The 25,606-nt window shown below is 45.8% G+C and overlaps 1 protein-coding gene across 1 annotated transcript; it reads right to left on the bottom strand.

Moving 5' to 3' along the window:
- Nucleotides 1-20,106: 20,106 nt before the first annotated feature.
- Nucleotides 20,107-25,203, bottom strand: LOC120840815 (transposable element P transposase). Its single transcript, XM_042294420.1, has 9 exons — nt 24,742-25,203; nt 23,754-24,412; nt 23,443-23,675; nt 22,792-23,001; nt 22,453-22,720; nt 21,675-21,976; nt 21,250-21,536; nt 20,886-21,176; nt 20,107-20,786 (listed from the first exon to the last, which is right to left on the bottom strand). The coding sequence occupies exons 2-9, from the start codon at nt 23,956-23,958 to the stop codon at nt 20,162-20,164; spliced, it is 2,421 nt and encodes an 806-aa protein (XP_042150354.1). The 5' UTR covers nt 23,959-24,412; nt 24,742-25,203; the 3' UTR covers nt 20,107-20,161.
- Between the last annotated feature and the right edge of the window lie 403 nt (nt 25,204-25,606).

The raw sequence follows: 25,606 nt of genomic DNA, 5'->3' as shown, positions 1-25,606 counted from the left end.
CAGGCTTATTAGGGCCGATGAAAACCGGAACTGTGTTTGCAGATGTATGAGACCCCACGGATATTTCAGAGGGTGAGCGTTTGCTGCTCGCATTATCTGCGCGTGTATAATGTGGCATATTTGCCTTTCTCTCTGCGGAATGCACTTAGCGTGCTCTGAGCCATTCTTGTTTGCCTTGCGGCTAATAGCGTCCATGCAAAGTGCCGATTTGTCAGATTGTGGTCTCGGCGCATTATATAAACCTCACTCAACGATAAGAAGGATTTTATAAACTATTATTTACGCATACATCCAAAATTTGTTTGGATATGTGTCATCGGCGGCAGTATTTTCCCACGAGGATTGAAGCGGATAAATATGAATTTAAAGCGCCCGCATCGTCAGAGTTATACGTTTTGTGTGCACGGTCATTTTCGAACACCGCGTGTTTGCTTTCAAAAGAGAAACAAACGACAGCGACAAGCCTCAAACCAGAGTCTTCGCGATTTGACAGGCAATGAGACTAAAAGAGGCTATGCTCTAACACATGCATCATGCATGAGCGCGTATCTTTGGCAGGCTTGCAATCACTCGGGCTTACTTCACAATCACGAGCACCAAACAACTTAACGCCTGCCAAAGGTTACCATCACGAGCATGTTGCATGTGTTTGAGGCTTGTCGCTGTTGTTTTTTTCTGTCTGTCACTCTAGTGGGACTCGGGCATCGCTGTTACAGGTTTTTGATCTTGACAGGCGAATAACGGCTGGCATTTATTCAAACTTAATCCTGATTTTTTCCAGACTTATACTAGAAAAGTCATCACGACAAAAAGCTGCTGCAGGTTGACGGGGGTCTCGAATGACTTTTCAACACTTACGAGAACAAACAAAACTAGAGACGTGGAGAAACATCGAACCCCACATTCTTCATCAATACAATGACGCAGTGTTATATATGTCTCTCCCGCTCTCTCTCTCTCTCTATATATATATATATGTATATATATATATATACATGGTGTTTCAGAGAATGCAGACCAAATCGTTCCTGCGAAAACTACTCATCGCAACGAAAAAAGGCTTGTGGCGTTTTGGTCCAGGGCCAGGGGCCCATTTAGGAAAGTTATTAAAGTCTGGGATAATTAAGTTTTTAATTATTTTTGCGTAATTAACTTTTTTTAATATTGTGCTTAAGGGCATGGTTTAAATTAGAAAATTGCTAAGGATCACCAAGAAACACTAAATCAACAAATTGCAGAATGATAGAAGACACGCGAAGCATTTTATGGCTTTCTGAAAAACCGCACAAAATCGGCGGGTTTTTAAGCTTCGGTTTGCTATCGGAGCGCATCTCAGCCCCGGCGGCACCGCACCCCGTGGAGAGATAGTTCAACCAGCCTCTGCTGCACTGTCATCGCGCGACGCAGCAGAGGCTGCTTGCACTGTCTCTCCATGGGGCGTGGTGTCGCCGGGTCTGAGATGCGCTCCGATAGCAAACCGAAACTGAAAAACCCGTCGATTTTGTGCGGTTCTTCAGAAACCCGTAAAATGCTTCGCCTCCCTTCTATCGTTCTCCAATTTGTTGATTTAATGTTTTCCGATGATGCTAAGCAATTTTCTAATTTAAGCCATACCCTTAAACACGATATTAAAAAAGTTAATTACGCAAAAATAATTAACAACTTAATTATCCCGGACTCTAATAATTTTCCTAAATGGGCCCCTGGCCCAGGACCAAAACGCCATAAGCCTTTTTACGTTGTGATGAGTAGTTTTCGCAGGAGCGATTCGGCCTGCGTTCTGTGAAACACACTATGTATATATATATATATATATATATATATATATATGGGTGGTTTCATCTTAAATCGTGCAGGCAAAAAGGGTCGAATTTTTAATTTCGATGAAAAAATTATATGTTATGGCGCCGTTTCTAAAAACGCAGTCGCCACAAACCGCAAGTTCGTCGGATGTCTTGTTCTCGACTTAGGAATTTTTAAAGAGGCCGCGGCGAAAAGCAGTGTTTTTCACACCCGTCGTGGGTTGAATGTTTCGCTTGATCTCCCGCCGTGGATTTCCAGTCCACATTATATTATCTTTTTTGAAGCACTCTGTGGACACATCTAAAATGGTCTAATACCATAAAATAATTTTAAGCGTATTGCTTTTTTTCTGTAAAAACGTCAAAAACGCCCCCTCGGTCAATTGTTGACGAACTTTGACAATTAATTACTGGCGATCTACATGGGTTACATCGATAATTGTTATGTCCACGGAGAGCCCAAAACACGTTCTTTATATGTATTACAAAGTGACTCGGCTGTATAAGATATTCTTTGCGGTACGTTTGCGTTAATGTTATGTGAAAATCAAAAAGTACCATTTTTGAAATTGATTTTCTCAAAAAACCCATTTTTAATTTTTTTAATTTTTTGTGAAAATGTATATGTGATAGTTTTCTACGCGAAAATCAAGTTGAGAAAGTGTATATTTTGTTTGTATGTTCTATATTTAAGCATCCATATCGTACAAAAACGTGTTTTTACGGCTCGAAATGGACTTGCAAATTGCGCGTCTTCACAAGCTTGGAAATAGTTTTTTTTTTTCAACGTTCCCAAATAAAATGGATATACAGTATTTCCACCCTGTTATCTTTATTGGTTATTTAAATTTTATTATAGGTGGCAAGCTACATCGGAGGAGTTCCAAAAAGAAAAAGCAACACTTCTTAACAGACCAGCAGGTGTCATAAATTTTTAACGTGTAGGAGTCGGCAGACGTCGTATTGATTCGGGGCCCTCATTGGCCTGCATGAACGTCCCGCCCTTTCGGAGCCAGCAGATGACCACGACCTTTCGCGCTCGTTGTGTTAGATAGGACGGCCCGTGACAGTAAAGCGAGCAGCGCACCCTGTGTCACGAGGAGTGAAATATTACGATTGTGTCGTTGACGCGGCGAACAGTGACAGCCACCCAGGAGGTGTCAGTGAGAGTATTGCACAAGGGAAAGCAAAGGAATCGTTGCCTGAAAGGATGAGGACACCCCGACCTTACAATATCGACGGTCAACAACTGTTCTGCCAGCCAAAACAACGCCGCGTGCGCGCTAAAGCCGACGGCGCGGGACAGAAATTCCGCAGACGCACACACAAAGATGGGCCGGTTTCGTTAGGGATGTGGTGAAATTTGAAACCAGCCATCCGTGCATGCGTGAAACGATACCACCTGTTTGCCCTAGCTTCGAGCGCCCTATCCTTACCTTGAAACGGCCGTGCTCTCTCTCTCTCTCTCTCTCTCCGGGGAGATCCGATAGCACCGAAGGGTTATCTATTAAACCTGAGGAAGAAAACGAGAAGGGACTGTTTAAGTTTAATTATCCCCACCAACCCGCTCGTTCTGTCCTTATAAAGGGTTATCTCTTTTGGAAACAGCAAAGCTAGGAGACTGACATTAAAACGAGCGTGTTGGTAAATATTCTTGTGTTTGTATTCTGCCCGGAGACTAGTTGGGTCGAAGTCAGCCTCCTTGTCAACTATAACCGTTTGTGAAGAGTGGGCTTCTCCCGAAATGAAAAGTTAGCGCCGGCTGACGTGTTCTTTTGAAAAAGGGAAGTGGAAAGAGAAAGTTTGAGTAACTGCAGAAACTACATCGAAAGCTCCTCTCCGGATATGAAGCTTGAGTCATAGTCTCGGTTACCTTCTCGCGCATCGCTGCTCGAATCTATTCTTCACTTTCTTTCGCACATCCACTGTTCCGCACAGCCGTCGTGAATGTGCGTAATAGAGGGAGGAACAGATTCGAGCATCATCTGGACGCCGTCATCCTGCCAGACTTCAGTGTCGTGGGACCGACTCGTGTGTGTTTCTTCGCCCCGCTGAACTTTGTTTCTCGATTGCGGTTCTTTCTGAACGTTTTTTTTTTTTTGCTTTTTTTAATGTTTTTTTACTAACTGTTTGTTATCACTGTTCAGTTGTTGGGTTTATTTCGTCATGGCGTAGTGGCCTGGCGGTGATGTAGAGAGCGTGTTCGCACGCATTTGGTTGCGTCCCGTTAAGGGAATGCCCGGAGGAGTTGGTTTTTGTTCTTGCCATGTGCGGCTGAGTTTTCCCGTCTTTACTAAATTATTGTGTTTTTTTTAGTTTTTTTTTGTTTTACCTTTACGTGTCGTCGACTTCTTTGTCTGACTCTCCACCAGGCGTGGACCTATCGCCTTGCCACCGCTCGAACCTAAATACTTTATTTTTTTTAACGCAATTTTCGTTAAGATCGGAGTTGGGCAATTTAATTCCTATTTATTTATATTTATTTTCTACCCCTCTCCGTGACGCACTCTCTGTGTGTTTCGGATCGTTTATGTGTCATCACTTTTGTGTATTATGGAAGTGAAAGGACATTCCCTGGTGACCTGTGCGATGTGCGGTGAACAAACCCCCAGTGTTTGGTTTCGGAAAGAATAGTATATAATATATCGACGATGTGGTGACTTTCTTTGTCTTATTAGTATGACAGCTAATAGCTAGTCGTGCTAGTTTACTGTGAAAGGTTTATAAATCGAAACAATACAATGTCTGTGCCTTTTGGTTATTGAAAGTCTACTGGGCCTGCTGATTTGGTTAGATATGTATCTCGTGGTTACTGCTCTTATCAAAACATACATAAATATTCAATACCACATTATCCGTTTATAATTGATTACACAATGCAGAAGAAAATTCAAGAAAACTTTTTTCACAATTCATAGAGACGCGTGGCTCGCTATGTCTGACTTAGGTCTTGCAAAACAAAGACGTCTTTTTCCGATATTGAGGCCTAAATATAAAACATACAAACAAAATATACACTTTCTAGGCTCAATTTTCGTGTAGACAACTATCATATCTACATTTGAACAAAAAATTAAAAAAAATAAAAAATGTTTTTTTTTTAGAAAATCAATTTCAGAAATGATACTTTGTGGTTTTTGCGTAATATTAACGTACACGTACCGCAAAGGATATTTTATACAGTCGTCTTATTTTATGATAAATATAAATATTTTGTTTTGGGCTCTCCGTGGACATAAAAAACATCGGTGTAACCCAAGTAGATCGGCAGTAATTAATTGTCAAAGTTCGTCAACAATTGACCGAGGAGGCGTTTTTGACATTTTTACAAAAAAAAAAACGCAAAAGGCCTAAAATTATTTCATGGTATTGGAGCCTTTTAAATGTGTCCACAATGTGCTTGAAAAAAGATAATATAATGTGGACTGAAAATCCATGGCGGGAGATCAAGCGAAACATCCGACCCACGACGGGTGTGAAAAACACTGCTTTTCTCAACGACCTCTTTAAAAATTCATAAGTCGAGACCGAAAAATCCGACGAACTTGCGGTTTGTGGCGACTGCGGGTTTAGAAATGGCGCCATAACATATATTTTTTTCATCGAAATTAAACATTCGACCCTTTTTGCCTGCACGATTTGAGATGAAACCACCTATATATATATATATAAAGCAGAAAAAATACGATTGATATTTCTATATAAAATTTAAGCGTAAATGGGCTATTTAAAAAAATGGGAGCTACTTTTACGTTTCGAGTTCTAAAACGCAGAATAAGCTTTATAGGGAATTGGTGTGTGACGTGACGTATATTTTCCCGCTAAATTTATCGGCGAAACTAGAGGGTTGTATAGGTCAGAGGAAGTTAATTTTGCCTGTACATTTGGCGGGTAACTGAATTGTGGCAAAAGTCACGTGGCGTCAATTTTCCGTTAAATTTAGCGAGAAAACTAAATTGATGCCTAGCTCTTAAGACGTGGATTTTCCCGCTAAGTTTACGGGGCAACTCTAATGGTGTATGACGTCAATTTTTCGATAAACTTAGTGGGTAAACGAAATTGATGTTTTGTCCATAAGACGGGATTTTCGCCTCGCTAAATTTAGCGGGGAAACTGAGCTGACGTATAGGTCGCGTTCCGTCAATTTCCGCAGGACGAATAGGGGAGATGACGTCAGGTGACGCAGGCAACACCATTTACCCCACTAAATTTAGCAGAAAATGCATGAACGGAGGGAGAAAAGTTTGGGATTGGGAGTAGCATAATAAAGCACTTCATGCTTTTGTACACGTCTCTCAATAAAAGAATCACATCTTTGGAACAGTCCAGAAAGTGTAATGGAGGCATTGTAAAAAAAAAAAAAAAAAAAATTATGACGCTAACAAAATAGCAAGCGGAGAGATGAAAAAAAAAATAAACGCAAAATCACGCGAACTAAAAATACTAAAAATATGCATATATGCTTATTTAGAAGGAAGCACGGCCGAACTGTACTACATCACGATGACTATAGGCTGCTAAAAATGACTGAGTTATTCGTAAAAAAAAAAGAAAAAAAAACTATGTAAGTAATTTTTTGCTCTTTGAGGCAAACAATTTCTAAAATAGTGTAAGCACCTCGTACACAAGTCAAAGAAGAAAACCACACTGCAAACGTATATGACTAAAAGACCTGTAAGCAGCCCCCCTTTCTCCAGACAGTCAGTAAGTGGCCAGAAAAAAAGCCTAAAGGACACATGCAAAGGAAAAAAACATTTTTTTTAGACAGCTTAGATGGAAAAAGGATGTCATAAAACGATTTTACAACGAAGAAACAAAATTTTTAGAGCTATATTTACTGCGCTATACGAATTTGTAGTTGGCGCTCGCGGGAGCCGCCGCTGGTCACGTGGTAGGCCCGCGCGCCGCCGCGGTGCGTCGCCGCCGCACGCTGAGCGTTGTGCGAACGCCGCTTCAACGCGTTTCTCCAAGCCGCCGTCGCCGCCGCCGCACACGTTCGTCTGCTTCGGGGCGCCGCCGCCGTCGTCTGACCGGCGCACAGGTCTAACACGTCTGCTTGCGCTTTTTCAGAAGTTTCCTTTGGGCTCTAAAAGTTAATTATTCGTCTTGGTTTTCTGTTATACTTCAAACAAAGATGAATAAGTTACTTTTAGAGGCCATGGGAAGCTTCCGAAAGAGCGCAAGCACCACGTGATAAATAAAGACCAGTCACGTGATAAATACGGACCACTTTTCCGCGGTGCCCGCGGGCGCCAACTACAAATTCGTTTTCCGCCGTAAATATAGCTGTAAAATTTTTTTCCTTCGTTGTAAAATCGTTTTATGGCGTCCTTTTTCCATCTAAGCCGTTTTAAAAAAAAAAATTTTCCTTTGCATGTGTCCTTTAAGTGAAACTGATTTTATTTTGCTGGCTTATAAACAAAATTTGTCCTCGTTTTCGTGGTAGGGCGAGGTGTTAGAAAATAAAATAACTCAATGAAATAAACCGTCATAACAAAGATGTCGGACAGAATCCATCCCCCCCCCCTACTTGCGTTCGCGTAAGCTATAGGCTTATGCTGCGTAAGCAATACGCTTACAGTGTGCGCCACAGTTTGCAAAACGAAAACGATATAGGCAATGTTACACATTCTTGTTTTTAAATGTTGATAGCGCGAACGGTGGTTAATATGCCACTTGGGTTAGTGCCACAAGAGATCCCGTCCTAAGTCGATAAGAGAACGTTTGACTATCCCCTAACTCGACGAGACAACCATAGAAACAAAGGTCTTGAGATTATTATTTTTTTTTTTACGTCTTCACCATTACTTGAATATTTGATGGCGGCATTAAAAAGGAAAAACAAACACGATTAGAAAATTATTTATTTGCTATAATTCTATCAGGTTTCGATTGTTCTTCTAGATGACGATCTGGGCTGTGGGCATTACGTAAGGGATGCGAACTTCATAAAAGAAAAGCCTAGGAGTGCCAACAACGTTGTGCCGTAAGCAAATAACCGTGAAATTCATGTAACTTTTGTCACTTAGAAGAAATACAGCGCCGATTATTGCGCTTGTAGTCGCGCGGCAGGATGAAATAACGAGAAATAAATCAAATTTGTCCTTTCGCCCATTGCACTAAATACAACAAAGGTCGAAAACACACTTCATAAAATAATCTCGGTCTCTCAATCGCGGCTGCCATTTTTCCAACACTGCCTTCATTTTGCAACTCTGAGACAGATACCCCCAAAACGCTCGTTTGTCAGGCTTCTCAGTACAAAGAAAAGGACTGGGTTCTGACTTACCTCAAAATGCGCATGAAGCTTATAACGCCTGTCACAGATTTACACACCGGTGGATGTTTGTGTCTGTTCTCACTGCCTTATGCATCTTTGAAGGACGCTAAACAATCGGATAACGCGAACCATAAGTGTGTCGCATTAACCTGATGGCGGCACGGCTCCTTGCATGACAGCGCCGTCTCCCACCACGATTTGGCGCTCTTAGGGCAGTCACAAAGCCGCCGGCCCCGCGTTGCTACCAGTGTCAAGAATGCAGCAGGACCAGGGTGTAAGATAGACAGGTGGGGAAACGGCCCATACAAGCCTACCGCAGCGCCGTGACCGGATTGTGTACTCGTCTGCTTGCGGGTACCCCCGATTTGCGACAGATGGCGCTGCGGCGAGAGGAAAAAAAATCAGATTCGAATTTGCATTGAACTTTGTGGGAGAGTGCGCAAAATAAACCGAGAACACGACATTCTTTCATTGAAAATCCACGAGAAATAATCTCCGTCAGTTTAGCCGGTCGCCACCGGTCGCCCACCCGGTGTGAGAGTTCGCGGTGCTCCACATAGATGGTGCCACAGAAAAAGAAAAAACCGAGGGGGACACAATCCGGTCGCTCAATTGGCTCTCGTTTCCCCACCTGTCCATCTTACACCCTGATCAGGACACACTATTGTTCGTTTCATGACAGCTAAATACATATTTCGACTTTTTAGAGTGCAGCTCTTATCCAGCCATTCCCGCATATGATGGCGTCACCGTCGGCGTAACCGCCATATGCGGAAACAAATACCTAAGAGTCCCACAATGCAACGCGCGTAGCGTTGCATATTGGGACGTCGCAGACCTAGGTGCTAATTTAACTTCCCCACTGAATTTAGCGAATAAAGTCGAATCAGTGCATAGATCTTTGACGTCCCACAGAGAAACACTCTGAGCGCTGTATTGTGAGACGTCACACAACCTATGCAAACATTCAACTCACCCGCTAAATTTAACGCGGAAACTCAATTAGCATGTATTTCTGCGACATCCCACAATCACACGCTGCGCGCACTGCTGCATTATGGGGAACCCATCGCATACACTCCTCGTCCTCTCTAGCCTACAGTCAACACGAAAACCAAAAAAATATCAAAATATAAGTATAAATATAGATATATTTATCTGTCAAATTATTTACCACTGTGTATCGCAAAAGCCGAAACACCTCAAGAGCTGGGCTCTAATTGCGCAGTATAAAAAGACGTAAGCCTCCGTAACATTTTTTTTGTATCACTCTTAAGATGGTTTGTAAATTGCCGCGCAAAGCGGCGCAGTTTGTGTCAGGATACGTTTTAATCGGCGGTCACACCTGTTCACACATACACGAGACACGATGGTATAGGTACAGATGTACGACGACAGAAGAGTATATGTCCACAAGCCTGTGGACATATATACGTTTCAAACATGCCTCGCAGACAGTACTCGTACGCGCAACATGAAACGACCGTCCTCATATACAAGGAGGATGTATGTATGTATGTTAATAGCTATATCCTTTCTAACGAACGGTAGCTTGCGCCACCCAACCCAAGACGCCTCAGGCATTGTCTGCAGACTGTCTTCTCGGCGATACATCCGCGGTGTGAGAGCCGCTCTTAGTGTTCCCATGTTTGAGAGAGTGTGTTTATCCACCGCTCGATCGGAATCTCGTGGTTCACGAGCCTCCTGGGCCATATATTCAGGTGCGAAGACGAGACTTGAAAGCGTCGATCGGCCGCAAGCGTTTGCAAAGCTTGACTCGGCCGTCTCCGCGCCGGCTGTCTTCCCTGCCGCACGGCAACGCCCGGATGTCCGTGGGCAACCAATCTCCACTGGACGTGGAAGTAGAAAACCTTCTGGAGGCGACGCGACGTCACCAGAGATCAAGCCGGCAGGAGGCGTCAGGTATGGAGTGACACGTCGCCGACGATGACCGAAACCAAAAAGACGCTTCCGGAGAGACTTGCGCACCCTTGGGGCCGTCCCAGTCTTGTACACGTTACTAAAAAAAAGTAATCGATTACAATTACTATTACTCTTGGCTAAAAAGTATTCGATTAGATTACTTGATTACTCGACGGCAAAAGTAATTGGACATTACTTAAAGAAGTAATCGTTACTTTTCCGATTACTTTATTGTGTGAAGACACATCTTTAGCGCTCATAACAATGAACTACTTCCAACCTATATTTCACATTTGCACAAGTATTGAAGAAGAAAAACTGGCTCCCTCTTCGTGGTCGGTGCACCTTCACAATGCGAACACAAGCATAGAATTCGTTTGAAGACGTTTAATGATTTGGGCGTTCGCCAGTGTGTGTGTGGGGGGGGGGGGGGGAAGGGGGGGGGGGAAGCGGAGGGGGGGAAGCGGAGGGGGTTCTAGATCTTGTTAAGCTTGAGCAAGCGTTGTCGCTCAAAGTTTGCGTCGCTCATTTTATTATTCACATGTGGATGAGCTCGCATGTTATACAAAAGAGCAGCAGCTCCAGGATTTGAAACGGATCATGTGTAGTATCCATTAGCGGAAGAGATCACCCCGACCACTTCTCAACTGGAAACATTGCTTGTCTCAAAGACCACGTAGGGGAAATGGGGAAATATTTCAACTGCCTTTGTTATATTTTGCATTCGCTTTAGGCATTCTTCGGTTCTGGTTCTCCTATGGGCTGCGAGTAGGTACCCTAAGCAGGATTTTATTTTATTTCTGTGTGTGTGTGTGTGAGGGGGCTAGTTTGAACGAACACTCTAAGAAAAAAGTTGACCTCAAGGGACTAACGGCAGCATTTGGTCCTCTGAACTCCCAGTTGCTCCTCGAAAGGACCATCTGGCTCAAGCTAGGTACCGTGCGCAAAAGCTGGGGACTAACTGCGCTCGACTGGGACCAACCGATAGGCGTGCGCGAGCAAAAGCATCCATTAGTCCCCCTCAGACAGGGTGCATCTGTATGATTTAGTCCCCGAATGCAAATGGAATGTTCGCCAGGAGGACGGATGCTATTTCGCTTGTCTTGGGGATCGGCGAGACTCAGCCCAGCACGGCTGAAAGTGTTGACGAAACTCGGACGAAACTGGCGAATTTGTTTAATGTGCCAGGAACGTTAAGACATTGCAGGGTAGAGCTTCACGCGTTGTGTGAAAGCGAGTGAACGAATGTGTTGACTCGACTTCTTCCAACTATCTCCTCAAAAACGATCTGTTGACATTCCAGAAGTCCCATTTACGTAATTTGCCTTCGCGCAAAAAATGTGCATTCATCCAAACGCAACACCTCCAAATACTAACACTTTTTTTCTTTTAAAAATGAAACTTAACAGTTTGTAGAAGCCACGCTTTTAACACCGGAGTCTCGCAGTCAGAATAAATGGTCATTTCAATCCCTAAAACTGAGCATTCCCATCGGCGATATAAGCAGTCGCGCGATGCCACTAGATCGCATCGCAAAAAAAATTAGATGGTCACACCGGCGTGTGCGATAAGCGAGTCCAACGCCTTCGTTGGCGAGTCGTTTGTCGAAAACTCTCGCTCCGAACGCCGTTGATTTGCTCAGCCGCTCCGCGACTAGATCGCATCGCAAAAAAGTTGAGTCGAGAAGCGACTGCTCCAATCGCGTCGCTTTTTGCCCGCGATGGTCGCTTTTGCGATGGAAGTTATCGCGCGGCCAGATCGCATCGCCGGTGGGAACGCGCCTCCGTCTCTGTGTGACAAACCTTTCTGGGTAGTCCAATGTCGAACTAAAATCCGCAACGACACACTTGATGCACGGCACGTTCCACTTAAAGAGCACATTCAGGGGCAGTATCCAGACGCCTTCATGCCATCGTCGTCGCTGTTTCCAAAACAATCCAGATGAACTACGAAGAACGAACCACGCCCGGAACGTCACACCTGGCAGCACCCTACTAATACAAAACAAATGCAAACTAAAAAAAAAAAAAAAGCCACTTGAGAAAGTTGAAAATGCTTAAGAGAGAAAGAGAAAAGAAAGAAAAAAAAAGTGTCTGCTTGAGGTCACTCGACCGGCGTGTTGAAAGTGGCGACTGTCTCCCGTCCTTGGAGCTCTTCGGTGTCCTTGTGTCGTGTGCAGTGGGAGTGGGAAAAGAGATTATCTTCTGCGCGCACTGCCCCCTCCCCCCAATCCCCTACCCCGCATTCTTTGCTCCTTGTACACGCGGAGGGTTGGGCGTTGGTCAGATGGGGTCCGTCGGGAAAACGGAAGTGTCTTTGTTTGAAAAGAACCTGTTTTTAGTAAGTTGAAAGTCGAAATACAGCCTTCGTCGGAGGCTGGTCGCCTTGTGTCGTCTCCGATCATGCCGGGATCGGGTTTGGATTCGCGGTACTGAAGCACTGCACTTGATCTGTTCTGACGTCGCAAGCCAAGGGAACTCGATTAAGGTATGTCGAAGTGCTTCTGTTTATGGTGTATTTATTAACTGTGGCTTCAGAAAGTGTTTTCTTTTGAGCGCGTTCTCTAGCTTGCAAAGCGCGCGCCATGCTCTATTCTTTTTGGCACCCCGGTTGCTGATTTTGTTATGCGGCACAGAGACCTCATATTCTATCGTATCGAGCGAAACGCCAGTTCTACCGATGGCTTATTTGTGTGTGTGTGTGTGTTTCGCAGACCCTGGCAGGATCGCTTGACCATAAACGCCTGTCCACATGCAGCGGAGCGCTACAGGCATAACGCTGACCATGCGCTAAGTGCGTGCTGACGGGATCGGTCAAAAGCTTTGTATCGCACCGACAAAACTCATGCTCACGGCAGACGAAAAGTAGCTCATGACACGTGAGCAGCGCTACATCAGCGCTTCGCTGCGTGTGAGAACCGGCATTAATGGAGACATTTATTCGATTGTACACTAGACTTTCGCGTTGATGGCGGGAGATCATGCCGTCACTTTGAAGCATAGTTTGAGCACGAACGCGCTGGGTCTGTAATTCGCAGCGAACGGTCTACTAAAATCTAATATTGCGCTGGTCTGCTGTCAACAGACTGCGTGTTGGATGTGAACCATTGTATCACTTATGCAGCCTATTTGTTAATTTATTATGCGTGTGTTATAACTTATATCTCATATATTTGTCAAGCGATTCGGTATTAATGCTGCCCTGTTACTAATAATCCAAATTCCTCGCAAACAGGAAAGAAGCTGCCGGAGCCCCAATAAGCGGTGCTGGGACCACGACCGACTTGGGCAGACGTCCCAGTGTCCAAGCCATCGTCGACGCAAGTGCGCTCTTCGGAATCTGGCCTTATCGTGGATTCTACCGCCCTGGAACTTTGACTTCAGTCATCCTTGAATGCGATGTGTATCTACGAGGCAATAAAGCTACTTTTAACCTGAACTCCACAAATTCGTTTCGGGAGATTTGTGGCACGGGACCAAATGAAAAAAATAAACCTTTAGTCCCAGAAGCCTAAATCCAAGGGCGCAACGTTTAGACCCAGGGGTCCAAGTGCAAGGGCCTAACAGTTAGTCCTCGGGGTTCATTTGAACCGGTGTAGCAGTTAGTCCCAGGGGTCCAAGCGCAAGGGTCTAACAGTTCGTCTTCGAGGTTCAATTGAAACGGTGTAACAGTTGGTCCCAAAGGACCAAGTGCAAGGGCCTAACAGTTGGTCCTCGAGGTGTAACTGAAAGGGTGCAACAGTTAGTCCCAACGGTGCTAGTGCGAGGGACTAACTGACGGGGCGCAACAGTTGCTCCCGTTACAGTTGCTCCCCTAGGGGACTAATGGTGGTGGCAGCGCATTTAGTCCCCCGAGGGACTAAGTCGCGCTCCCTTTTTTCTTAGAGTGAAGGACTCACAAAGCTACATTCTGCTTCATCAAACTTCACCCTGAATGACCTTTGTCACGCACTGTGGCTCCCCACTCCCAGTCCCAGCTCGAAAAAAAAAAGAAAAAAAGCGGACATTCCACAGAAACTGTACATAGAAAGAGATTGACCTCGTTTCCTACAGCTCCGCAAAAATATTTTTTTTTCCGTTTGAAAACAAAAAAACAAATTTTATTTTTGTCATTTCATAAAAAAAGGCGTGTGCCCGGGGGGGGGGGGGGGGGGGGGGGGTGTCCCGTGGACAAATTGTAACGGTTACGAGTAATTTTATTACTTCAAAAAGTAATCAGATTACTCTTGTGATTACTGCCTAATAAAAGTAATCAACTGATTACAAAATTACTCCAAAAAGTAATCGATTACAAGTAATTTGATTACTTGTAATGCGTACGGTACAAGTCTGCCTCCATGGCACTGGACATGTCCGCCGTTAAACTGGAAATGCTTTCCAGGGTATGAGTTGAACGCTTTTCTAAATTTAGTCTCCTGTACAAACTTTAGTGCTGGATGTCTATCGCGTTGCATAATGTGACGCTTTCGCACCGAGAGAAATTCGCTCCCTTTCTTCCGGCGCGTGCAGCGTGAACATTAGAGCCAAGTGGACCATTGAGCGGATAAAAAGGTAGACCTGGGTTCCCCGTTAATGAGAGAAGTTAGGGTACCGCGCGCGTCACCCTATTCTGGCAGTGCGAGACACCTCGGCTTCGAACAGCAAAATGGGGACAAGCACCCTTTCTACGCTCTCTCGCGCGTCTTGCTCATTCAACCAAAAGTCTCCATTCAGCTGCATTCATGCGTTAGATGACTGGATCTCTTTTGCAGGAGTTCTGCGCACGCCCGTTCTCTCCTTACACGGCAACGGAAAAGATCGAGCTATGCTCGGTGGACGGAAGCGGAAGTGGTGGGAGCTTCTTGGTGAAGATGAGCTATCTTTGTTGCCTGCTCTTCGTCCAATGCGTTCCCTTTATTTTTATTTTTTTTTTTTATTTTTTAGGAAGGTTGCGTTATTAGGAGGCACGCGGTCTTCTAGCAGAAGACTTGTTTCGCTCCGTCATGGCACTCATCGTCCTTGTATACGTGTGCGATCATCGATCACATTAATGGTCTCTTCGATTCGCCTGAACTGGTTGAACTAGTACAGCAGTGCAGGAACGGGCGCATTCGATTCAACGGGAAGTTGCACGGCCGCTGCACTGGCGTGTTCGATTTCTACCAGTTCTGAACGAGTTCAGACCCAGTTCCTTAAAACTTTGCACCGGCCTTGGTGTCAGTTCGCTCTCCGTGCAAAAGCAGACAAAGAGAGCAGACGACACTCCTTGTCCGTCTCTGCTCGCGGTGCCATTTCACGAAGCTCTTGCTCAAATGTTTGCGATTCTTAATAATAACGATGAGACGGAGGCTGCATTTCCTATCATTGAAAGAAATAACGTACCCGTAGTGGACGCAGATTCGAGATCCTAACACAGCGTGGGAATTAGCTCCATTATGATATTCTGAATGCGTCTTACGTGCCTGCTCGCGAAGGCTTTCCTCCCTGTGGTAAGTGGTGCAACATTAACTCACGCAATTATTGTTTGATGCTACGTGGGTAGTTGCAGTGTTGATATTCTTCTTAAAACACACTGGAAAAGTGTTACACTCTTGATAGCACCCACCTTCAGATGCTCTTGGATGCTGAATGACGACTCCGATACAATGCAGAAGTCTGCGCTTTAGTACATTGGCCCTCTTATACCCCCGTAGTTGAGCACAATACTGCATGCTTTTTCGCTGGTATCTGTAACCGCCCACTAACGGGCCTGAAAAAAAGAAAAAAAAAGAAAAGCAACGTCGAGATTCGGCATTGCATGGCTTGGTAGTTCCAGGTGCATCTTGAGATTCGGAATAAACGCTTTAACTTGACGTCAAAGTGACGGTCGATTACTGTTTTGGTCGCCTAGGCGACGCTCTGGTTAGGCCTCCGTCTTCGGAGTGACCACTACCGCGCGCTACCTCCAGTTACTCCGGACGAGACAAATAATGCTGATGCCGCAAACCTCATCGAAATGCGAAACTCGAAAGGCTTGGAATGAATCTAATTTTAGCAAATGAATGTAAATTCTATCGTGGCGTACACAGTCGAAGGACACGAACGCTTATGAACAGGGTGGCCAGTTCCGCTTATTATAAGCGGATTTAGGCTTTTTTTTTTTCACCAAATCGCTAGTAGATTTTTCCAGTCGCTTGTCGCGTTTTTTGGGTTTATTTGCGTTTTCCCCGCAAATATTGTTATTTTATTGCTCGTCATGCTCATTGAAAGCGCGTTTGCCGTCAAAAACGCGAAAAACAGCCTGACCGTGTCGCAAGCTACCGTCCGTCACAAAGTACAAAACAAGTACTATCCACTCCCAAAGTTTTTTGCGCCTTGCCCAGCCAGTCGGCAGTCGCGGTCGTCGCGTCTAGTTGCCATTGTATTTTGTGCAAAATGGCTTCAAAGTGATCGAAGTATGGCGAAAATATATTGTAAAGAGTGGAAAAAGAAAACCCAGCTGAAGGACTGGCTACTACCAGTCACCAGAGACGATAAAAAAGCAGCGTGCAAGTGCGAGATCCGCGCTCATCATGCCGACCTCGTTCAGCACATGACAACAAGAAAACACGTGAGGAACTCTCGGCCACTTTCCAGCGCACGTTTGACCACCATAAGGGCTTCACCAAGTCGTCGCCTTCAAGAACGATACCAGAACTAGGGCTCAAGCTGGCATGTTATAGGGAGGGTGAATAGCATGTTACTGAGCGTGCAATGCCACTATTCGGCGGATAGTGGCATGGCACGCTGACTTCGTATTTCAGCGAGTTCGTCTTCGTATTTTAACCAGTTCTTTTTATTATTATTAATAAACTATTTTCAAGAATGTGTACATTTATTTAACTTTCGCTTGTTTTGGGCTTGTTCACGAAGGTCACGCCGCTTTTTTTGGGCTTGGTTGGGGACGACTATTTGCTTAATCACTCGGGCGCATCTGGCCACCCTGCTTATGAACTACAGAAAGCGAACGGTAACAGTTAAAATGCAGACAGAAAAGTATTTTGCGTTGAAGACATTTTTGGTACCGTCGAATAAAGAGACATTCAAAGAAAAAAATTCGTTTATATACTTTAAAACAAAGAAAACGCGAAAGGTCTCATCAATAGCATACGACGTGGCGTGAAGAAACAAGAGCCAACAGATGCAGATGCCTCATTGTGCTTCCGCTCCGGAAGCCAATGACAGCGCCAGCCTTAGCGTGGTGGCTGCACTGGTTCTGCGCCGCAGAGGGGGATCGGTAGCCGAGTGGGCTAAAGCGCACACCCCGCTCGACGCGCGTGGAGCGAAAGCTCGCGCTGCAGAACCCAGCGATACTGGGGTCGAGCCCCACCCCTGCCCGTTTCGATCTGGATGAGCATCGTACCGGCGTGCGGTCGTGTATCACTACTGCGTGGTGCACGTTAAAGACCCCAGGCTAGCGGTAGTACCGCACTGGCTAGATTGCTCATCTACAGCGTCTGACTCGTCGCAACTTTAATGGCTGACCAACTACACGCTGTATAAATATCCCCACAACCCCCCAATCTGCGCCGCTGCTGCAGGACGCTATACTCCGCGACAACTTTTCTTGGCAATGCAGTGGAAGGTACGCCCCGCGTCCCCTCTCCCATTTTGAGTGTACGCAGGCTCTCCTCCTCTCTTCGGAAATAGGGGAGGAGGAGAGCCTGCGTACGCTAGAAATGGGAGAGGGGACCCGTGACGTACCTTCCACTGCATTGCCAAGAAAAGTTGTCGCCGAGTATAGTTCAATAGCTCTCTGGCCGAATAGAAGAGACTTTTTGCATCAGCTTAAGTCCGGACGCTGCCGGCGCACCACGAGGTGCGCCGGCAGCGTCAAGAGCGCACCGTCATGGTGTTCCTCGCGTTTCTCAAACGCTCGGTCACGGACTTCTATACTCCGTTTCAAACATCGCGTGCAACGCTGGGAAAGCTACTGAAGTAGTGCGCATGAAAAAACACAAAAAAAAATGTGTTACTCCGCGAGATTTCGTGGACGAGCGGTACAAGGCACTGCTCTGGCGATGCCGACGTCTCGGTGGCGGTGGTTCGAATCCACTTAAAGCGCAAAGGTTTTTTTTTTTTTCCTTGACCTATTTTTTGTGCAAGATTGTGCGTATTGCGGAAGTGCATATTTCAATTCCTTTTTTTTTTGTCGTTTTTTATTGATAAGAAGGTAGACTAGGGGCTGGTGTTCCGCTTGAACTTGCGCCGGCCTCGTCAAAACGGAAGAACGGTCGAGATCCAGGGCGTCTCTATTTAAAGCCGTTTATTTACATGGTAGCGTGAAAATCAGAGAGTACCTTGAGAGTGTGGTGGACGGTCCTTTATATCACGAATACTGTGATTAGGGGACCGCACTGCCATTGGTCAGACGGCTTCGCATTCCCTCACGTGATGTGACTTCATGGAAGTTTCCTTCAGAATCGGAATACTCGCCGGTGTATGGAAGAAGTCATCCAGACGGCAGTATCTCGGTGCTCTGGTGCCGGCGCCCCCATGAACCGGGAGTGATTCACAATAGACGCGTACACAACACACGGCACTCGAGATCAGGATCGAATGTTGTTTCCTTTTCGAGGAAAGCAGGGGCCTCGGAATACAGGCACGGGCATGTGCGTCGTTTGCTTAGCCGACCAAGGTTAAGGTGCCTCAGGCAGACGGAGCCGACCAAGGTTACGGTCCCGCAGGCAGAAGAACCCAGACGCTTCGGAATGCAATCATGGGCACCGGCTGCTGTAAGGTCCCGCAAGCAGACGGAGCCGTAGGCACGATTCATCACCGACACAGCTCCTTCTTGAAGCTTGTTTCACTTTGAAGCCATAAGGCCGATTTCAACACCAGAAATAACAGAAGGCAGTTCACAACACGGTCTGCGTGCTCGGAACTTTCACGTTGCGAGGTCTTCGCTTCGGGGACGCCACCTTGCCAGACACTCCGGTGTCGTTACTGACTGTCTCCAGGACCTCACGGACCGACGTCTCCGGGAAACACGTTCTTGAACTCGCGTACACGTTGGCGATCACCTGCTTGCACTTTTGCGAGATCTTCACACAACGGATCTTCGAAAATATCCGAGCAGGAAAAGAAAGCATTCCCGCGTAAGACGCCATCTTCTCGAAACCGGCGAGGCAGGGGTAGGGTGTACTAGAAGGGGAGGTGTGCCATCCGGAGGCCGCGCGAGCGTCGCGATGTGCAAAAACTCCGTTTGGGGGCGCCGCGAGGCACAGCGGGGCCAGCGGAGCAGAGCAGCCAGGCTAGGCAGAGGCTAGCCGACGCAGGCGTTGTCGCAGCAAACGGGTGATCTTCAATTAAGGAAGACTAGGTTGTATTTGTATTCTCTACTGTTCTGAAAGCTCTCTATACTATGTTGAATTGAGATAGTCAACTTAATCTCACTGCGCTGTGAAAGAGCGCGGCCGGCTTTCGAGCCGGCCGCGCGGCAAAAGACGGCAATCGCATCATCAGCTGCACTGGTGCTTCCTCTTTTACTGTGCTATAAAATTGCTGCAGCTTGGAACTTTAGATTGCTGGAATCTAGTCTGCTGAAATCGGTTTCAAACGTTACAGCTGTACATAAAGAATTTAGCCAGTGTGCCAAAAAAATATTGGGTTGTATGTTCATACAGCCAAGAACTTGGTCTGCCTCCGAGCCCAGGATCCCGGATTTTTTGGCGCAAGTTTACGTTTCATGTGGCTCGAGCTACGGTGAGCCGTACTTCGTTACGGCGCCCACGCTAGAACGAGCCCAACTCTGAGTTTCGGACTTGGACAGGCGCTTATACGGCACAACCATTCTTCCAGGAACACGACCGCAGTTATGTAGCAGAGCAAACGCAGAGTCATTGAAGTCCCGATTTGAGAGCGCTCCCCCTTTGCATAGCGAACAGACTATAATTTCAATAACAAATTTTTTTGACATGTAAAATTATTGAACGTTTTTCATATGCAGCACCACTATAATCTTTTTATGCGGGAACTCTGGTCTCAAAATTGTCAGCCAGTTTCTGAAACATGCAATTTGTAATATTCATTTATTTTAGTATACTACGAAAAATGGGAACACAAATAGAACTAGTAATAAAAATTCAGCAGCACGAGTCCCTTTTTCATCAAACCTCGCAAGCTTTCAACATTTTTTGCTTGTCTGCCGTATCAACCTGTCACACATTCTTCTGCATCTTTTTCTTCTTCTCCGCGTCAGTTTTGTTTTTTCCCTTTAAAAAGAAGTGCAATCTAGTAACACAATAGAACTTGGTCACCTCCTTTGTGAGACACTCTGCGTGTTCTGGGCAGCCAATCCTCGGAAGGCCACCAAGAGCACTCACTACATCAACCATGAGCCCTGCATGGAGCTTGCAGGTGCTGAACACTTGTGTCAGTTTGTTCTCCAGGGTGAGGATTAACTTGTAGAGCTCCTTCGAGGGATACAGCAAGCCCCCCATGTCCCACTCCTTTGTGGCAGCTGCAGGGAGGGTTTCAGGGACCTGACATTGTTTCAAGAGGCAGAGTGCCTTGCATTCTTCGCACTTTGAAGTCGAAATTTTTTTACGAGCAGCATATCCAGCTGCATAGTAGATGAGCTGGGCGTCACTGGACTCACTAACACATGGTAAATGGTCCACTATGCTGTCCACTGCACCGAGGTCACTGATGTCCATCTGAGGTTCAGGGCTGTCTCTTCGACCTGAAACTTCATCCGCTTGAGGAGACAACAAGGACTCTAAGACGCCAGGCTCCACATTCCCAGTCCGAGTGCTTTTTACTAGACTGCAGAAACTGAGACACCTGCAGGGTGAGTGAAAACAAATGTTTTGATGAGTATACATTATGGAAAAATTAATTTTAATTTTACAAATACATGTTCACATGTATACAATACATTACCTCATTATCACGCAGAACTGTGCTGGAGTGGGGTTGTCATTGGCACCTGCTGATTGTCTTACAATTCCAAACAAACGCTCGATGCAATCCTGGCTCAGGTGGGATGTCATTAGGTATTGAAAGCCCACTTTTTGCGTCCGATATGCAAGCAGCTCTTTGGTGCTTTGAAGCGTCACCCTAAGTCCTTCAGACGTACTTCTGCTCAGGAACCCCCTCCCGTTTGCATGTCTTTCCCAATCATCCAGATAGGCGAGAACTGTGTCGATTACATGTTCCTGGGCTTTGCCTGGCCTGCAATGAAATAAAGAGGTATTTAAGCGTAATAAAAATAAAACAGCATTGTAAGCTGTGAAATAAGGCGTACCTGAGAGCTCTGGCAGGAAATCGTGACGTCATGACCCTGATGAAATCCACCATGAGGGCAACAAACTCGTAGGTCACCTTGAGGTTGGGATAGTGTTGCTCCACTTCTTTTTGGTGCACCATGAATGCCCGCAACATCAAAGGGCTGAATACTTGAAAGGCCAAGTCTACCCTCATTTTTTCGAAGCCGTTCGGGAACACATGTGCTCGGGTGAGCTTGTAGGCGGCCTTCAGTGTGACATCGCTTCGGTCACACTTCCACGTGGCTACGACATGTTCCCAGTGCACCTTTAGGGAATATGAACATGCATTAAAGTTGGAACCCACTCCAGCATTCAGATTAATAATGACTGCAATTTGGGAGGCCCTACAGCACCACATAAAACCTGCTAATATTAAAAAATTTATATAAGTTTGATGTCTCACCCTTCCATTTTGTGTGTTGAAACCTGTCTTCATCATCTGGTTCCGCACACACTTGACCAGATGGGGCACATCAGATATGAAGTAGACGAAGCGACTCGAATCACTGGGGTGGGCAGCTTTACAGCGCACTGACGTGGCAGAACCGTGAACACCGAAGTTGTGCCACATGGCACGATTCCAGGATGCCCCATCGCAACACACATAGTCGACAAGTAAGCCTGACTGTTCACACAGGATTATAGCTTCTGTTACAATCTTCGTCAGAAGATCAGCTTTGACGTTTCCACTTGATGCAAACACACCTATGAGACATATAAACAGAAATTATTTTTTCACAGTTCTCCTATACAAAAATTTAAACATGTGCTAAGTATCGAAAGAACACATCGGGAAGCATCAGAACCAGATCCGACATTTGTTAAGCAACTTCGCACCTTCGGGGCTTCTCGCATAATATCAGCTACCGTTCTGATGTTCGCCAAAAAGTTAGTTTTCGAAATAGTAGAGCCCACTTCTACCATTATTATCATTGTACATCTTAGTAACCTTCGAAAATTTTGTAATTCGATTCAGTGACAGGTCAAGAAGTTAAGGCAAGGGAAAGGAGAGGAGAAAACCTCTCCTCCAGCATTCTGTCTGCTTCCTCCTCTCCAGCCTTTCTCTCCCTCGTCCTATCTTCTTGACCTGTTACTGACTACAGAATATTTCAACTTGCTAAATTATATATCATGACCACTTTAGAAAGATATAGACCATTCTAGTCTGAATGAATTATTACCTATGACTTGTGTCCACTTTCCCACAAACGGCTGAAACATAAGGACAAGACCATGGTCTGCCTTGGTGTGCCTCTGATCCTTGGGAGTGAACGAGCCAAGGTCGACAAATCCTTGTATGGTTGAGGATGCAGACAGGTCCAAGTGTGCGGAGAGTTTCATTTCGTCTAGCACGAGTCCTCCATGCCGTTTCATCTCGTCCATAGCTCGAGTTTTTGCCTTGACCGCTCGCAAGAGGTTTCCATTAAAACCAAAAGTAGCCTTGAAGTTCTGGAGGTATGAGTAAAAACATGAGCAAAATTGTGAATGTTGAAAACTGAGAATGAGGCAAATGCACATACCTTGACATACTGCAGTAAGCATGTGCGTCCTGGCATCACGAGGATCTTGTGGCGTCTCAAGTGCTCATAGAGTCTAGCGCTCTTCATACGAAGGATGATGCATTCAAGCAGCCAGTCGCGGTTGTATTTGTAGCCTCGCATAGATGCTCGCTTCGACGCCTCGAAGCATGCTCGGACAGATTCTTGTTGTTTTTTTGGCAACTTTTTCAGCTAAAATAGAAAATAATGGTTTATGAATGTACTTTAAAGCACTGAAGATTGCAATAGAGACCAAAGAACAAACAACCAGACCACTAGGTCTGATTGTTTGTTCTTTGAATTGCTCTTAAGGATATCATATTTTGAGTTGACAGGATGGCAGTTGTCCAGCAAAATATTGTGTTTTCCCCCTTAAAGGTTTGAATTCCTTGCTGTGCAGGGCTATGTCCCTGTGAGAGCTCAGCTTAAGCAGCATGTATAGTAAAGGCTTTAAGAATACCTAGTCTTTAACCGCACCCATGTGAGGGTTCGTTCCAGAAGAGCAACAGTGCTATGCGCAACTGCTTAGTTAAGTCTGTCGAGTGCTCTTATGTGCCTTTCAGCTGAAGGTTATTTGACTCAGAGCTGCCGAGGTGAATTCTCTGTCATTTATACCCAAAATAAATTACTTACCTGTTCTTCAAAGGCTTCTTTGCAGATCTGCTCATTTTGTGCCTTCATTTTGTTCAGTCTTTCAAGCAATGTCACAACAGCTTTCTGTTTTCGTTTGAGGGTTCTTAGAGCACGCCCAAGTTTTTTGGCTGCAGTATCCAAAGGTCGTTTTGCTTTTGTCTTAACCCTCCATTGGCGGCCTTTTAGGAGTTGCCGAAAGTACTTGCAGCTTAAACAGGAGCGTTGGCCATCACCTAAAATATAACAGACCCATCAGTCAATACTCTAAAACATTACAGATATTCTAGCAAAGTCTGTGAAGAAATTCTTACCAGTAACCACTCCCATGCATCTATCTGAGAAGAGTCGAGTCCCAAAGAGGTGCTTCGAAGTCCCTTGAATGTCCACCGAAAACTCTCTGCTCTCTCCCCCACCAGCACAAAGCCTGAGTTTGTCCACACAGTTCAAGACATCATCAGCATCTGACACACTGGTGACAGTCTTCTCTTGATGCAGAAGTCCATTGAGATAAATCATGCACTGTGTGCGCTTGGTTTCGTCCGTTTCAAAGAGGACCACTTTTTCTAACAATAATGGTGGCTTTCTCTCTGGCAAAAACCTTGCCTTCTGGTAGGAAATGAGGCACGGCCTGTCGGAAAACAATTGTATTGACCAGAAATCAGAAGGACAGTGCAAGTTGGCAGTGAAGACAGCAGATGAAGCAGCAGCATGCTGATCAATTTGGGGCTCTTCTACTTGCGCTGCCGGTAGCTCCTCGACATCACCTGAGCCCACGCGCACTTTGTTTTGGGGTGGACCTTGAGGAGAAGTCTTCGCCTTTCGCTTGCGTTCTTTTGGCAGCTGTTTGGTGAGATAACTTGGTAAGTTCGGGAAGATGGTGGGTACAGCGTCTGCCCGCAACGTCGGTCGCTCTCGTGGATGAAATACTTCCTTCCCATCAATAACCAGGCGATTAGCACGTAGTATGTACCTGAAAAAAGATATGAAAATTATCAGCACGACTCCCGCCACCCTTACTGCGTACGTCAGCTTCTATTTACATGTACTATCGCGGACAATATGAAAATGAACACCTATCTGCCTTCTTGCTAATTTACGGCTTCCAGAAGCTCCATTAACTCTCAACCTTTCAAATATTACGCAGGTAGTACGTAGCCTGAGGTCTAAACTTTCCCTTCTAGCCTACGTCTTGACCAGAACTTGTTACAAAACTTTCATGCCGTCAACAAAGCGTAGATGCTGTTCACGGTCATATTGACCGCGGGGTACAGCTTGACGCCGTACTTAATTAGAATTTACCTGTCATCGAAGTGCTGGGAACAGACGGCGGAGTTCTCTTGAAGGCGTTTATCCGCCCTTGGAATTGCACGATCCCATTCTTCAAAAAGAGAGGCGTTGGCTGGTGCTCGAAAGAGTGAGTGTTTCTCTTTTCAGGAATTGTAGCCGGCGTCGCACCCTGGCACAAAACACCACCGCTCAGTTTTTTTCTTGGCTCTTTTCGACATCGTCGTCAGTTCCTTGGAAGTTCAGCACAAGAATCGCTACCATACAGTAACACAAGTACGCAGCGCACCCCAAAAAACAACGTTCAATCGCACTCAACGCGCCACGCCAGCCTCGCTGCGTCGCACACCGCACCGGCCTCCCAGCCCCGCTGTGCCTAGCAGCGCCAAACCACAGCCTTGCGGAACATTTGAGCGGAGGGACACCTGCGCCCCGTGGAAAGAGCGGAGCGGTCGGCACACCTCCCCGTTCTAGTACACCTTAGCAGGGGCAGCCGCACCGGCCGCACAACCCGAAAACCCGAAGCGAGTGCGAGTGCCGCACGAACGAAAACGGAAAATAATTTGGAGTAGTTTACATTATCTTTTCCTTTTTATTGAAAAAGAATGGTGTTCCCTCGAAATCATAACGCCACTATTAGTTACTAGCTACAAAGACGTACACTTTTCGACTTTTTTTTTTTTTTTCAGGGGCCGCACTATTCTGTGGAGCGAACGTAGTCGCGGTCGGCTGTGCAAACCGGCGCGCTAGCTTTGACTACGTCGCACGCTATGTTTGAAACGGAGTATAGAGGATTCGCGTTCATTCTCGCACCAGACATAACTTTCCCTCTGCTTTGTTATTCTCGAAAGTGCCAGTTCATCCACGCCCCGAGCGCGCG

The sequence above is a fragment of the Ixodes scapularis genome, unplaced genomic scaffold (genome assembly GCF_016920785.2).
Source record: "Ixodes scapularis isolate PalLabHiFi unplaced genomic scaffold, ASM1692078v2 PGA_scaffold6__148_contigs__length_123643588, whole genome shotgun sequence".
NCBI lineage: Eukaryota > Metazoa > Arthropoda > Arachnida > Ixodida > Ixodidae > Ixodes > Ixodes scapularis.
The sequence above is the reverse complement of the archived record's forward strand: the minus strand, read 5'-3'. Positions and strand labels throughout refer to the sequence as shown.

What these genes read in the sequence shown, in the direction of transcription:
- LOC120840815 (XM_042294420.1), bottom strand. Translation starts at nt 23,958, where the DNA reads ATGATTTATCTCAATGGACTTCTGCATCAAGAGAAGACTGTCACCAGT. An exon ending in TCAACACACAAAATGGAAGG is followed by an intron (nt 21,537 to 21,674) that starts GTGAGACATCAA and finishes TATTCCCTAAAG; the next exon opens with GTGCACTGGGAACATGTCGT. An exon ending in TTTCCTGCCAGAGCTCTCAG is followed by an intron (nt 21,177 to 21,249) that starts GTACGCCTTATT and finishes ATTTCATTGCAG; the next exon opens with GCCAGGCAAAGCCCAGGAAC.